The 14,658-nt window shown below is 47.0% G+C and overlaps 1 protein-coding gene across 2 annotated transcripts in view; it reads left to right on the top strand.

Annotated features, from left to right (window-relative positions):
• Window positions 1–14,352, top strand: part of cog6 (component of oligomeric golgi complex 6) — a 233,091-nt gene extending 218,739 nt beyond the window's left edge. The window contains exon 18 of one of the 2 annotated variants that reach the window (XM_090224018.1): window positions 13,346–14,352. In XM_090224018.1, coding sequence (XP_090080144.1) covers window positions 13,346–13,637 — 292 coding nt within the window. In that variant the 3' untranslated portion in view covers window positions 13,638–14,352. The remainder of the gene's footprint in view (window positions 1–13,345) is intronic. The other variant, XM_090224019.1, reaches the window with a different exon arrangement.
• The last annotated feature ends 306 nt before the right edge of the window (window positions 14,353–14,658 follow it).

Here is a 14,658-nt window from a genome sequence, read left to right as displayed (position 1 = left end):
CACCATGTCATAACAGAATAATGTCTAGGTCCTCAGAGAACAGTCACCCCAACATCATGTCGAATAATGACTAGGTCCTCAGAGAACAGTCACCCAACACCATGTCATAACAGAATAATGACTAGGTCCTCAGAGAACAGTCACCCCAACACCATGTCATAACAGAATAATGACTAGGTCCTCAGAGAACAGTCACCCAACACCATGTCATAACAGAATAATGACTAGGTCCTCAGAGAACAGTCACCCAACACCATGTCATAACAGAATAATGACTAGGTCCTCAGAGAACAGTCACCTTATATTAACTCACTGCTTCCTGAACCGGTCCTCGTGATCCTCAGCCGGTCCACAACTCTATCAGATCTATTCCAACAGTAGTAGAACTGGCCAACTAATCTGCAAGTCTTAACAAATCAAATTCAACTAGACAACTAATCAGCAAGACTTAACAAACCAGATTCAACTAGACAACTAATCAGCAAGACTTAACAAACCAGATTCAACTAGCCAACTAATCAACAAGTCTTAACAAACCAGATTCAACTAGACAACTAATCACCAAGTCTTAACAAACCAGATTCAACTAGACAACTAATCAGCAAGACTTAACAAACCAGATTCAACTAGACAACTAATCACCAAGTTTTAACAAACCAGATTCAACTAGACAACTAATCACCAAGTCTTAACAAACCAGATTCAACTAGACAACTAATCAGCAAGACTTAACAAACCAGATTCAACTAGCCAACTAATCACCAAGACTTAACAAACCAGATTCAACTAGCCAACTAATCACCAAGTCTTAACAAACCAGATTCAACTAGCCAACTAATCACCAAGTCTTAACAAACCAGATTCAACTAGCCAACTAATCACCAAGACTTAACAAACCAGATTCAACTAGCCAACTAATCAGCAAGTTTTAACAAACCAAATTCAACTAGCCAACTAATCTGCAAGACTTAACAAACCAGATTCAACTAACCAACTAATCACCAAGTTTTAACAAACCAAATTCAACTAGCCAACTAATCACCAAGTTTTAACAAACCAGATTCAACTAGCCAACTAATCACCAAGTTTTAACAAACCAGATTCAACTAGCCAACTAATCACCAAGTTTTAACAAACCAGATTCAACTAGCCAACTAATCACCAAGACTTAACAAACCAGATTCAACTAGCCAACTAATCAGCAAGTCTTAACAAATCAAATTCAACTAGCCAACTAATCACCAAGTTTTAACAAACCAAATTCAACTAGACAACTAATCACCAAGTTTTAACAAACCAGATTCAAATAGACAACTAATCACCAAGTTTTAACAAACCAGATTCAACTAGACAACTAATCACCAAGTTTTAACAAACCAAATTCAACTAGCCAACTAATCACCAAGACTTAACAAACCAGATTCAACTAGCCAACTAATCACCAAGACTTAACAAACCTGATTCAACTAGACAACTAATCACCAAGACTTAACAAACCAGATTCAACTAGCCAACTAATCAGCAAGTCTTAACAAACCAAATTCAACGAGCCAACTAATCAGCAAGTCTTAACAAACCAGATTCAACTAGCCAACTAATCAGCAAGTCTTAACAAACCAAATTCAACTAGCCAACTAATCAGCAAGTCTTAACAAACCAGTTTCAACTAGCCAACTAATCAGCAAGTCTTAACAAACCAAATTCAACTAGCCAACTAATCAGCAAGTCTTAACAAACCAGATTCAACTAGCCAACTAATCAGCAAGTCTTAACAAACCAGATTCAACTAGACAACTAATCAGCAAGCTGAATTCCGTAGGCTAATATCCTTTACGCTACAATCTTGGGGACCCGGGAGATCCCGGTTCCAGAAGTGAAATCCATCCCTGGCTTGGATATTTTATTTTCATATATCGTTTCCAGGACAGTTCCACCAACTATGATGCATGTGTAACCAGGCCAGTACAGCTCAGCTTGCCTCAGTAGTGCCTATAGGCTATGGGAATGATATTAACCAGGCCAGTACAGCTCAGCTTGCCTCAGTAGTGCCTATAGGCTATAGGAATGATATTAACCAGGCCAGTACAGTTCAGCTTGCCTCAGTAGTACCTATAGGCTATGGGAATGATATTAACCAGGCCAGTACAGTTCAGCTTGCCTCAGTAGTACCTATAGGCTATGGGAATGATATTAACCAGGCCAGTACAGCTCAGCTTGCCTCAGTAGTACCTATAGGCTATGGGAATGATATTAACCAGGCCAGTACAGCTCAGCTTGCCTCAGTAGTGCCTATAGGCTATAGGAATGATATTAACCAGGCCAGTACAGTTCAGCTTGCCTCAGTAGTACCTATAGGCTATGGGAATGATATTAACCAGGCCAGTACAGCTCAGCTTGCCTCAGTAGTACCTATAGGCTATAGGAATGATATTAACCAGGCCAGTACAGCTCAGCTTGCCTCAGTAGTGCCTATAGGCTATAGGAATGATATTAACCAGGCCAGTACAGCTCAGCTTGCCTCAGTAGTGCCTATAGGCTATAGGAATGATATGTAACCAGGCCAGTACAGCTCAGCTTCCCTCAGTAGTGCCTATAGGCTATAGGAATGATATGTAACCAGGCCAGTACAGCTCAGCTTCCCTCAGTAGTGCCTATAGGCTATAGGAATGATATTAACCAGGCCAGTACAGCTCAGCTTGCCTCAGTGTGCATAGCGTATAAGTGTTGAGTCAATCCTGGGTTAGGAGTGTCTGAGACAACACTACTCCGATGACATCACTAATCCCTCGTACAGCCCACGTATACATTTTCCATCCTAGACTGGTAAAGTAGTCTACTATGAGTGTGTGTGTGTGTGTGTGTGTGTGTGTGTGTGTGTGTGTGTGTGTGTGTGTGTGTTTGTGACTGCATGTCTGTGTGGTAAAGTAGTCTACTGTGTGTGTGTGTGTGTGTGTGTGTGTGTGTGTGTGTGTGTGTGTGTGTGTGTGTGTGTGTGTGTGTGACTGCATGTCTGTGTGGTAAAGTAGTCTACTATGAGGGTGTGTGTGGTAAAGTAGTCTACTATGAGGGTGTGTGTGTGTGTGGTAAAGTAGTCTACTATGAGGGTGTGTGTGTGTGTGGTAAAGTAGTCTACTATGAGTGTGTGTGTGGTAAAGTAGCCTACTGTGTGTGTGTGTGTGTGTGTGTGTGTGTGTGTGTGTGTGTGTGTGTGTGTGTGTGTGTGTGTGGTAAAGTAGTCTACTATGAGGGTGTGTGTGTGTGTGGTAAAGTAGTCTACTATGAGTGTGTGTGTGGTAAAGTAGCCTACTCTGTGTGTGTGTGTGTGTGTGTGTGTGTGTGTGTGTGTGTGTGTGTGTGTGGTAAAGTAGCCTACTATGAGGGTGTGTGTGTGTGTGGTAAAGTAGCCTACTATGAGGGTGTGTGTGTGTGGTAAAGTAGCCTACTATGAGGGGGTGTGTGTGTCGGTATGTGTGTGTGTGTGGTAAAGTAGCCTACTATGAGGGTGTGTGTGTGTGTGGTAAAGTAGTCTACTATGAGGGTGTGTGTGTGGTAAAGTAGCCTACTATGAGGGTGTGTGTGTGTGTGTGTGTGGTAAAGTAGTCTAGTATGAGTGTGTGTGTGTGTGTGGTAAAGTAGCCTACTATGAGGGGGTGTGTGTGTCGGGATGTGTGTTTATGTCTGCGTGGTAAAGTAGTCTACTATGAGGGAGGTGCTGACGGAATGACAGGGCTGCCTATTTCAGTCTAGGGCAGGACCCCAGGAGAACCAGACTGATCCAGTTTACCCTCCTACACATGCAGTTCAACCCCACGCAAACCCTCTTTTTATGGACGTGACTGACTAAAGGGGATCCTAGCTGTGTTGGGCGTTTCTGCTGTGTGGAGGGTGTGGATGGATAGAGGGAGAATAAAATAAACTCTTCAAAATAGACTATAGAGCGTGATTATTCTATGGAAATATGTTTCATTTACTAAATGTATTCTGTCGTAGAATTGGCAAGAATATAAAGTTATGTTTATTTATTTAGATAGACTAGGAGTCCATTGACCAATGGACAAAGCATCCTAGCACTAAGTGTTAGGGTGAGAGAAGTGGATATCAAAGCATCCTAGCACTAAGTGTTAGGGTGAGAGAAGTGGATATCAAAGCATCCTAGCACTAGGTGTTAGGGTGAGAGAAGTGGATATCAAAGCATCCTAGCACTAGGTGTTAGGGTGAGAGAAGTAGATATCAAAGCATCCTAGCACTAAGTGTTAGGGTGAGAGAAGTGGATATCAAAGCATTCTAGCACTAAGTGTTAGGGTGAGAGAAACAGAATATACAGTTATATTTATTTACTGTAGATAGACTAGGAGTCCATTGACCAATGGACAAAGCATCCTAGCACTAAGTGTTAGGGTGAGAGAAGTGGATATCAAGCATCCTAGCACTAAGTGTTAGGGTGAGAGAAGTGGATATCAAAGCATCCTAGCACTAAGTGTTAGGGTGAGAGAAGTGGATATCAAAGCATCCTAGCACTAAGTGTTAGGGTGAGAGAAGTGGATATCAAAGCATCCTAGCACTAAGTGTTAGTGTGAGAGAAGTGGATATCAAAGCATCCTAGCACTAAGTGTTAGGGTGAGAGAAGTGGATATCAAAGCATCCTAGCACTAAGTGTTAGGGTGAGAGAAGTGGATATCAAAGCATTCTAGCACTAAGTGTTAGGGTGAGAGAAGTGGATATCAAAGCATCCTAGCACTAAGTGTTAGTGTGAGAGAAGTGGATATCAAAGCATCCTAGCACTAAGTGTTAGGGTGAGAGAAGTGGATATCAAAGCATCCTAGCACTAAGTGTTAGGGTGAGAGAAGTGGATATCAAAGCATTCTAGCACTAAGTGTTAGGGTGAGAGAAGTGGATATCAAAGCATCCTAGCACTAAGTGTTAGGGTGAGAGAAGTGGATATCAAAGCATTCTAGCACTAAGTGTTAGGGTGAGAGAAGTGGATATCAAAGCATCCTAGCACTAAGTGTTAGGGTGAGAGAAGTGGATATCAAAGAATCCTAGCACTAAGTGTTAGTGTGAGAGAAGTGGATATCAAAGCATCCTAGCACTAAGTGTTAGGGTGAGAGAAGTGGATATCAAAGCATCCTAGCACTAAGTGTTAGTGTGAGAGAAGTGGATATCCAAGCATCCTAGCACTAAGTGTTAGGGTGAGAGAAGTGGATATCAAAGCATCCTAGCACTAAGTGTTAGGGTGAGAGAAGTGGATATCAAAGCATTCTAGCACTAAGTGTTAGGGTGAGAGAAGTGGATATCAAAGCATCCTAGCACTAAGTGTTAGGGTGAGAGAAGTGGATATCAAAGAATCCTAGCACTAAGTGTTAGTGTGAGAGAAGTGGATATCAAAGCATCCTAGCACTAAGTGTTAGGGTGAGAGAAGTGGATATCAAAGCATCCTAGCACTAAGTGTTAGTGTGAGAGAAACAGAAAAGATAATTGTTATTTTCCCATCCATACATTTCCAACAACGTAAAGTGTTAGAATAAGAATAGGACCAGAAACAATCAGTATGTGTTATAGTCAATCAATCGATCAATCAATCAATCAATCAAATGTATTTATAAAGCCCTTTTAACATCAGCTGATGTCACAAAGTGCTATATAAATAAAAACACAACCTTAAACCACAAACGGCAAGCAATGCAGATGTAGAAGCACGGTGCCTAGGGGGAAAACTCCCTAGGAAGGCAGGAACCTAGGAAGAAAACCTAGAGAGGACCCAGTCTAGCCTTCAGGGCCAGTGTGGAGCGCTCATTATTATTATTATTGTTAATCAGTAGAAAAGAGATGAGGCCTTTGCCTCTTCCTGCCTCTTCCTGCCTCTTCCTGCTGCAGTCATTGATTGCCTGCATTCCAAATGGCACCCTATTTCCTTTATAAATGGCACCCTATATCCTTTACAAATGGCACCCTATTTCCTGTATAAATGGCACTGTAAGGGCGTTCGTCTGTAGGAGGAAGAGAAGCGGACCAAAGCGCAGCGTGGTGGTTATTCATGTTTTAATAAATCACTACACATGAACAAACTAACAAAAACAAGAAATGTGAAACGCAAAACAGTCCTATCCTGTGACACCAAACACAGTGACAGGAACAATCACCCACAAACACACAGTGAAACCCAGGCTACCTAAGTATGATTCTCAATCAGAGACAACTAATGACACCTGCCTCTGATTGAGAACCATACTAGGCCGAAAACATAGAAATGCCCCAAAACATAGAAAAACAAACATAGACTGCCCACCCAACTCACGCCCTGACCATACTAAATAAATACAAAACAGAAATAGAGGTCAGAACGTGACAGTACCCCCCCCCAAAGGTGCGGACTCCGGCCGCAAAACCTTGACCTATAGGGGAGGGTCTGGGTGGGCGTCTGTCCGCGGTGGCGGCTCTGGCGCGGGACGCGGACCCCACTTCACCATTGTCTTAGTCCGCCTTATTGTCCGCCTCCCTGGCTTACTCACCATGACCACCCCTCTCAATGACCCCACTGGACAGAGGGGCTGCTCGGGACAGAGGGGCAGCTCGGGACAGAGGTGAAGCAGCTGCTCGGGACAGAGGGACAACTGCTCGGGACAGAGGGACAACTGCTCGGGACAGAGGGGCGATAGCAGCTCGGGACAGAGGGGCGATAGCAGCTCGGGACAGAGGGGCGGCAGCTGCTCGGGACAGAGGGGCGGCAGCAGCTTGGGACAGAGGGGCGACAGCTGCTCTGGACAGAGGGGCAGCTGCTCGGGCGGCCCCTGGCTGACTGACGGCACTGGCGGCCCCTGGCTTACTTGCGGCCCCTGGCTGACTGGCGGCACTGGCGGCCCCTGGCTTAATGGCGGCCCCTGGCTTACTGGCGGCACTGGCGGCCCCTGGCTGACTGGCGGCACTGGCGGCCCCTGGCTGACTGGCGGCACTGGCGGCCCCTGGCTGACTGGCGGCACTGGCGGCCCCTGGCTGACTGGCGGCACTGGCGGCCCCTGGCTGACTGGTGGCACTGGCGGTCCCTGGCTGACTGGCGGCACTGGCGGCCCCTGGCTGACTGGCGGCACTGGCGGCCCCTGGCTGACTGGCGGCACTGGCGGCCCCTGGCTGACGAGCGGCACTGGCGGCCCCTGGCTGACGGGCGGCACTGGCGGCTCCTGGCAGACGGGCGGCGCTGGCGGCTCCGGGCAGACGGGCGGCGCTGGCGGCTCCGGGCAGACGGGCGGCGCTGGGCAGACGGGCGGCGTTGGCGGCGCTGGGCAGACGGGAAGCTCAGCTGGCGCTGGGCAGACGGGAAGCTCAGCTGGCGCTGGGCAGACGGGAAGCTCAGCTGGCGCTGGGCAGACGGGAAGCTCAGCTGGCGCTGGGCAGACGGGAAGCTCAGCTGGCGCTGGGCAGACGGGAAGCTCAGCTGGCGCTGGGCAGACGGGAAGCTCCGGCAACGCTGGAGAAAAGGAAGGCCCTGGTAGCGCCGGAGAGGCGGGAGACTCCGGCAGCGGCGCCGGACAGGCGGGAGGCTCCGGCAGCGGCGCCGGACAGGCGGGAGGCTCCGGCAGCGGCGCCGGACAGGCGGGAGGCTCCGGCAGAGGCGCCGGACAGGCGGGAGGCTCCGGCAGAGGCGCCGGACAGGCGGGAGGCTCCGGCAGAGGCGCCGGACAGGCGGGAGGCTCCGGCAGAGGCGCCGGACAGGCGGGAGGCTCCGGCAGAGGCGCCGGACAGGCGGGAGGCTCCGGCAGAGGCGCCGGACAGGCGGGAGGCTCCGGCAGAGGCGCCGGACAGGCGGGAGGCTCCGGCAGAGGCGCCGGACAGGCGGGAGGCTCCGGCAGCGGCGCCGGACAGGCGGGAGGCTCCGGCAGAGGCGCCGGACAGGCGAGAGGCTCCGGCAGAGGCGCCGGACAGGTGGGAGGCTCCGGCAGCGCTGGAGAGGAGGAAGGCCCTGTAAGGATGGGCCGGAGAGACAGCCTGGTACGGGGGGCTGCCACCGGAGGGTTGGTGCGTGGAGGTGGTGACGGATAGACCGGACCGTGAAGGCGTACTGGAGATCTTGAGGGCAGGGCTGGCACCAACCGCCCTGGCTGGATCTTCACCCTAGCCCGGCAGATGTGGGGAGCTGGGATGTAGCGCACTGGGCTAAGCACGCGTACTGGGGACACCGTGCGCACAACTGCATAACACGGTGCCTGACCAGCACCACGCCCGCCACAGTTAGCACTGCTAGGAGCACTGTAGTACTGAGATGGCACAGGACGTGCAAGGCTAGGGAGATGCACAGGAGGCCTGGTGCGTGAGGCTGGCACAGTCTTCACCAGACCCCTCGCACGCACCTCAGGATGAGTATGGAGAGCTGACCCCGGTGCCATTAAATCCCTGACACGCTCCGTCGGGCGAATGTCGTGCCTCATGCACCAAACCAGCAAGTCCCTCATATCACTCTCCTCCAATTTCCCCATTAACTCCTTCACAGTCTCTGCTTCGCTCACCTCCAACACCAGCTCTGGTTCTGAGCTCCTCCTTGGCTCCTCACGATAAACGGGGGGAGTTGGCTCAGGTCTGACTCCTGACTCTGCCACACTCCCCCTGTGCCCCCCCCCCAATAAATTTTTGGGGGTGACTCTCGGGCTTCCATCCGCTCTGCCGTGCTAGTTCCTCATAATGCCGCCTCTCTGCATTTTGCTGCCTCCAGCTCGGCCTTGGGGCGGCAATATTCTCCTGGCTCTGCCCAGGGTCCTTTCCCGTCTAGAATCTCCTCCCAAGTCCATCTCTCCAAGTAGTGCAGCCTCTCCCACTGCTGCTTCTGCTGCTGCTGCTGTTGCTCCTCCTGCTGCTGCCTTTGCTGCTGCTGCTGTTGCTCCTGCTGCACCAGTCGCTTCTCCTGCTGCTGCTGTTGCTCCTCCTGCTGCTGCCTTTGCTGCTGCTGCTGTTGCTCCTGCTGCTGTTGCTCCTGCTGCACCAGTCGCTTCTCCTGCTGCTGCTGTTGCTGCAGCCTCTGTTTACCACGCCGCTTGGTCCTTGGTGGGTGGGTGATTCTGTTTTTGTGTTTGCACCAGACAGGGCTGTTTTGAGTTCTCACGTTTCTTGTTTTTTCGTTAGTTTGTTCATGTATAGTGTCGTCAATAAATTACAATGAACAACCACCACGCTGCGCTTTGGTCCGCCTCTACTTCACAAGAAGAGAATCGTTACAGGCACCCTATTTCCTTTATAAATGGCACCCTATTTCCTGTATAAATGGCACCCTATTTCCTGTACAAATGGCACCCTATTTCCTGTATAAATGGCACCCTATTTCCTTTATAAATGGCACCCTATTTCCTTTATAAATGGCACCCTATTTCTTGTACAAATGGCACCCTATTTCCTTTATAAATGGCACCATATTTCCTGTACAAATGGCACCCTATTTCCTGTACAAATGGCACCATATTTCCTGTACAAATGGCACCCTATTTCCTGTACAAATGGCACCCTATTTCCTGTATAAATGGCACCCTATTTCCTGTACAAATGGCACCCTATTTCCTGTATAAATGGCACCCTATTTCCTACGTGAATGTAAACTTCCGACTTCAACTGTAGTCTCAGTATTGTTGTGTTACTGCTGCTCTTTAATTACTTGTTACTTTTTTTTCTTATTCTTATCTGTATTTTTTTTTTAAATCATTTTTAAACTGCATTGTTGGTTAGAGGCTTGTAAGTAAGCATTTCACTGTAAGGTCTACTACACCTGTTGTATTCAGCATTTCACTGTGAGGTCTACTACACCTGTTGTATTCAGCATTTCACTGTAAGGTCTACTACACCTGTTGTAGTCAACATTTCACTGTAAGGTCTACTACACCTGTTGTATTCAGCATTTCACTGTAAGGTCTACTACACCTGTTGTATTCAGCATTTCACTGTGAGGTCTACTACACCTGTTGTATTCAGCATTTCACTGTAAGGTCTACTACACCTGTTGTAGTCAACATTTCACTGTAAGGTCTACTACACCTGTTGTATTCATCATTTCACTGTAAGGTCTACTACACCTGTTGTATTCAGCATTTCACTGTAAGGTCTACTACACCTGTTGTATTCAGCATTTCACTGTAAGGTCTACTACACCTGTTGTAGTCAGCATTTCACTGTAAGGTCTACTACACCTGTTGTATTCATCATTTCACTGTAAGGTCTACTACACCTGTTGTATTCAGCATTTCACTGTGAGGTCTACTACACCTGTTGTATTCAGCATTTCACTGTAAGGTCTACTACACCTGTTGTATTCAGCATTTCACTGTAAGGTCTACTACACCTGTTGTATTCGGCATTTCACTGTAAGGTCTACTACACCTGTTGTATTCAGCATTTCACTGTAAGGTCTACTACACCTGTTGTATTCAGCATTTCACTGTGAGGTCTACTACACCTGTTGTATTCAGCATTTCACTGTAAGGTTTACTACACCTGTTGTATTCAGCATTTCACTGTAAGGTCTACTACACCTGTTGTATTCAGCATTTCACTGTAAGGTCTACTACACCTGTTGTATTCAGCATTTCACTGTGAGGTCTACTACACCTGCCCTATTCAGCATTTCACTGTAAGGTCTACTACACCTGCTGTATTCAGCATTTCACTGTAAGGTCTACTACATCTGTTGTATTCAGCATTTCACTGTAAGGTCTACTACATCTGTTGTATTCAGCATTTCACTGTAAGGTCTACTACACCTGTTGTATTCAGCATTTCACTGTAAGGTCTACTACACCTGTTGTATTCGGCATTTCACTGTAAGGTCTACTACACCTGTTGTATTCAGCATTTCACTGTAAGGTCTACTACAATTGTTGTATTCAGCATTTCACTGTAAGGTCTACTACACCTGTTGTGTTCAGCATTTCACTGTAAGGTCTACTACACCTGTTGTATTCAGCATTTCACTGTAAGGTCTACTACACCTGTTGTATTCAGCATTTCACTGTAAGGTCTACTACACCTGTTGTATTCAGCATTTCACTGTAAGGTCTACTACACCTGTTGTATTCAGCATTTCACTGTAAGGTCTACTACACCTGTTGTATTCAGCATTTCACTGTAAGGTCTACTACACCTGTTGTAGTCAGCATTTCACTGTAAGGTCTACTACACCTGTTGTATTCAGCATTTCACTGTAAGGTCTACTACACCTGTTGTATTCAGCATTTCACTGTAAGGTCTACTACACCTGTTGTATTCAGCATTTCACTGTGAGGTCTACTACACCTGTTGTATTCGGCATTTCACTGTAAGGTCTACTACACCTGTTGTATTCAGCATTTCACTGTAAGGTCTACTACACCTGTTGTATTCAGCATTTCACTGTGAGGTCTACTACACCTGTTGTATTCAGCATTTCACTGTAAGGTATATTACACCTGTTGTATTCAGCATTTCACTGTGAGGTCTACTACACCTGTTGTATTCGGCATTTCACTGTAAGGTCTACTACACCTGTTGTATTCAGCGCACGTGACTAATGTGGAACAACTGATTGTGTCTGAATTCTTTCCGAATGCACTGTACAGTCCTGTATATTTCCGTTGACTATACCTACAGTCCTGTAGATTTCCTTTGACTATACCTAGAGTCCTGTATATTTCCGTTGACTATACCTACAGTCCTGTAGATTTCCTTTGACTATACTTACAGTCCTGTATATTTCCTTTGACTATACCGACAGTCCTGTATATTTCCTTTGACTATACCTACAGTCCTGTATATTTCCTTTGACTATACTTACAGTCCTGTAGATTTCATAACAAGCTGTTCTAGGCTAATCACATTTTCAACTATCAAGACATATTTGCATTCGTGATATTCTTGACATGATGCATCTTGGAAATTAGTCATGCACTTCCTGAACTTGAAAGTGAGGTGAGTTGTTATTTAATATGGTTACAACACAGTGACTTGTTATTTCATATGGTAACACACTGCATTGTCAATACAGTCCCTGGCAGCACACCACCTTGTTACTACAGTCCTTGGCAACACAATACATTGTTACCATGGCAACACACCACAGTGTTACCATGGCAACACACCACAGTGTTACTACAGTCCTTGGCAACACAATACATTGTTACCATGGCAACACACCACAGTGTTACCATGGCAACACACCACAGTGTTACCATGGCAACCCACCACAGTGTTACTATGGCAGCACACCCCAGTGTTACTATGGCAGCACACCACAGTGTTACTATGGCAGCACACCACATTGTTACTATGGCAACACACCACAGTGTTACTATGGCAACACACCACATTGTTACTATGGCAGCACACCACAGTGTTACTATGGCAACCCACCACAGTGTTACTATGGCAGCACACCACAGTGTTACTATGGCAGCACACCACAGTGTTACTATGGCAACACACCACAGTGTTACTATGGCAACACACCACATTGTTACTATGGCAACACACCACATTGTTACTATGGCAGCACACCACAGTGTTACTATGGCAGCACAACACAGTGTTACTATGAAAGCACACCACATTGTTACTATGGCAGCACAACACAGTGTTACTATGGCAGCACACCACATTGTTAATATGGCAACACACCACATTGTTACTATGGCAGCACACCACAGTGTTACTATGGCAGCACAACACAGTGTTACTATGAAAGCACACCACATTGTTACTATGGCAGCACACCACATTGTTACTATGGCAACACACCACATTGTTACTATGGCAGCACACCACAGTGTTACTATGGCAGCACAACACAGTGTTACTATGAAAGCACACCACATTGTTACTATGGCAGCACACCACATTGTTACTATGGCAGCACACCACATTGTTACTACAGTCTGCAGTACTATTGTAGCTACTGTTGTTTTAATCTCTCCTCAAACCCTCTGGAAGTGCCAGAGACTGCTTTTGTTGAAGAACAGAGGATCATTTGAGCTGTTTGGTGTTGAAAGGATTCCAGTATCCAAATACACCTCTGCTCCTGGCCCCCTGCCCTCCTCTGGCCTTCCCCAGTGAGAACAGACATGGGGTTTGGGCCGGAGGTTGCCCGGTGCTGGGCCAGTGGCCTGGGGGGGGGGGGGGGGGTGTGATCTCTGTGCCGGAGCTGGGCTGAAGCAGAGGAGTGTTGAGACAGCTGTGATCCTCTCTCTCCCTGTCTCTCTCTCCCTGTCTCTCTCTCTTTCTGTCTCTCTCTCTCTCTGTCTCTCTCTCTGTCTCTCTCTCTCTCTCTCTCTCTCTCTCTCTCTCTCTCTCTCTCTCTGTCTCTCTGTCTCTCTCTCTCTCTCTTTTTCTCTTTCTTTCTTTCTAGGCCAAGATGTCTGATTCATGTTATGATGAGTCAAGTCAGAACTGGAGCAGCAGGAATCATGCTCTGCCAGGACCAGGGTTGTGACTCAGAGACTCTGCTCTGTGCACCGTGGAGTCACTGTTCCACTACTCTCACCTCGCCTACACTCCACTCAGGGGGGGTTAAAAGAGAAGTGAAAAGAGCAAAGTGGACCTCGGCGTGGAAAGGAACAGACGAGCTGTTCTTAAATGGCAGGCCATTTCTCATGTTGTTACTGAGCTTTCTGCTGGCTGTAGAGATGTGGTGTGGATAAAGGGGGCAGTTTCCTGCCTCTCCTCTCAGCCCAGGTGCATCGAAGTTGTACTCTAGCACTTAATGCATCAATAGGGAGTTTTTTAGATGGAGAATCATTTTGGTTTGGAACCCTATTACATAAACGATACATCCTGTGTATAATCTCTTTCCGATTTACAGTTTTAATTGGTCAAAGTCTAACCAAAATCTGTCCCTCAAAAACCAACGTTAAGATGAAGACGGACGAACTCGTTACTGATGGAGACATCATCACGAATGGCACCCTATTTCCCTATGGGGCCCCCTGGTCAAAAGTAGTGCACACTCTTAAAGGAATGGGGTTCCGTTTGGGACATCGCCTGTTGTTATCAACATGCAACATGTCAATCAAAGTGTATTGACAAAACTATGAGCTACCCATTCCAGATCAGTGACCCAGAGCAAGAGAGAGAGGGGGGAAATGTGTTCTCACTCAGTTCATTTTAAGGTATAATTGATGGTTGTCGTGGAAACAGCGTATGATTTTAGCTTGGTGTTTTTCATATGTGTGGGGAAAGCAGGCAACAACATGTGAGTCAGCTGAAACCAGCCGGTCTGCCCGGCTTCGGTGTCACGATACGAGAGAAAACGTGGACTCCATCCTGTCCTTTTTCTCAGGAGAGAGACAGAGAGAGAGAGAGAAACAAAGGAAGAGAGGGAGAGTAAGTGAGCGATTTAAAAGAGAGACAAAGAGAGAGAGAGAGTGAGTAAAGAGAGTGAGTAAAGAGAGAGACAGAGAGAGACAGCGAGAGAGAGAGAGAGAGAGTGAAGAGAGAGAGAGACAGCGAGAGAGACAGAGAGTAAAGAGAGAGAGAGAGAGAGAGACAGAGAGTAAAGAGAGAGAGAGAGAGAGAGAGAGAGAGTAAAAATAGAGAGAGTAAAGAGAGAGAGAGAGAGTAAAAAAGAGAGAGAGAGAGAGTAAAAAGAGAGAGAGAGAGAGAGTAAAGAGAGAGAGAGAGAGTAAAAAGAGAGAGAGAGAGAGAGAGTAAAGAGAGAGAGAG

The sequence above is a fragment of the Oncorhynchus mykiss genome, chromosome 27, assembly GCF_057628025.1.
Source record: "Oncorhynchus mykiss isolate SJ-2025 chromosome 27, ASM5762802v1, whole genome shotgun sequence".
NCBI lineage: Eukaryota > Metazoa > Chordata > Actinopteri > Salmoniformes > Salmonidae > Oncorhynchus > Oncorhynchus mykiss.
This window is presented reverse-complemented; position numbering and strand designations above follow the sequence as displayed.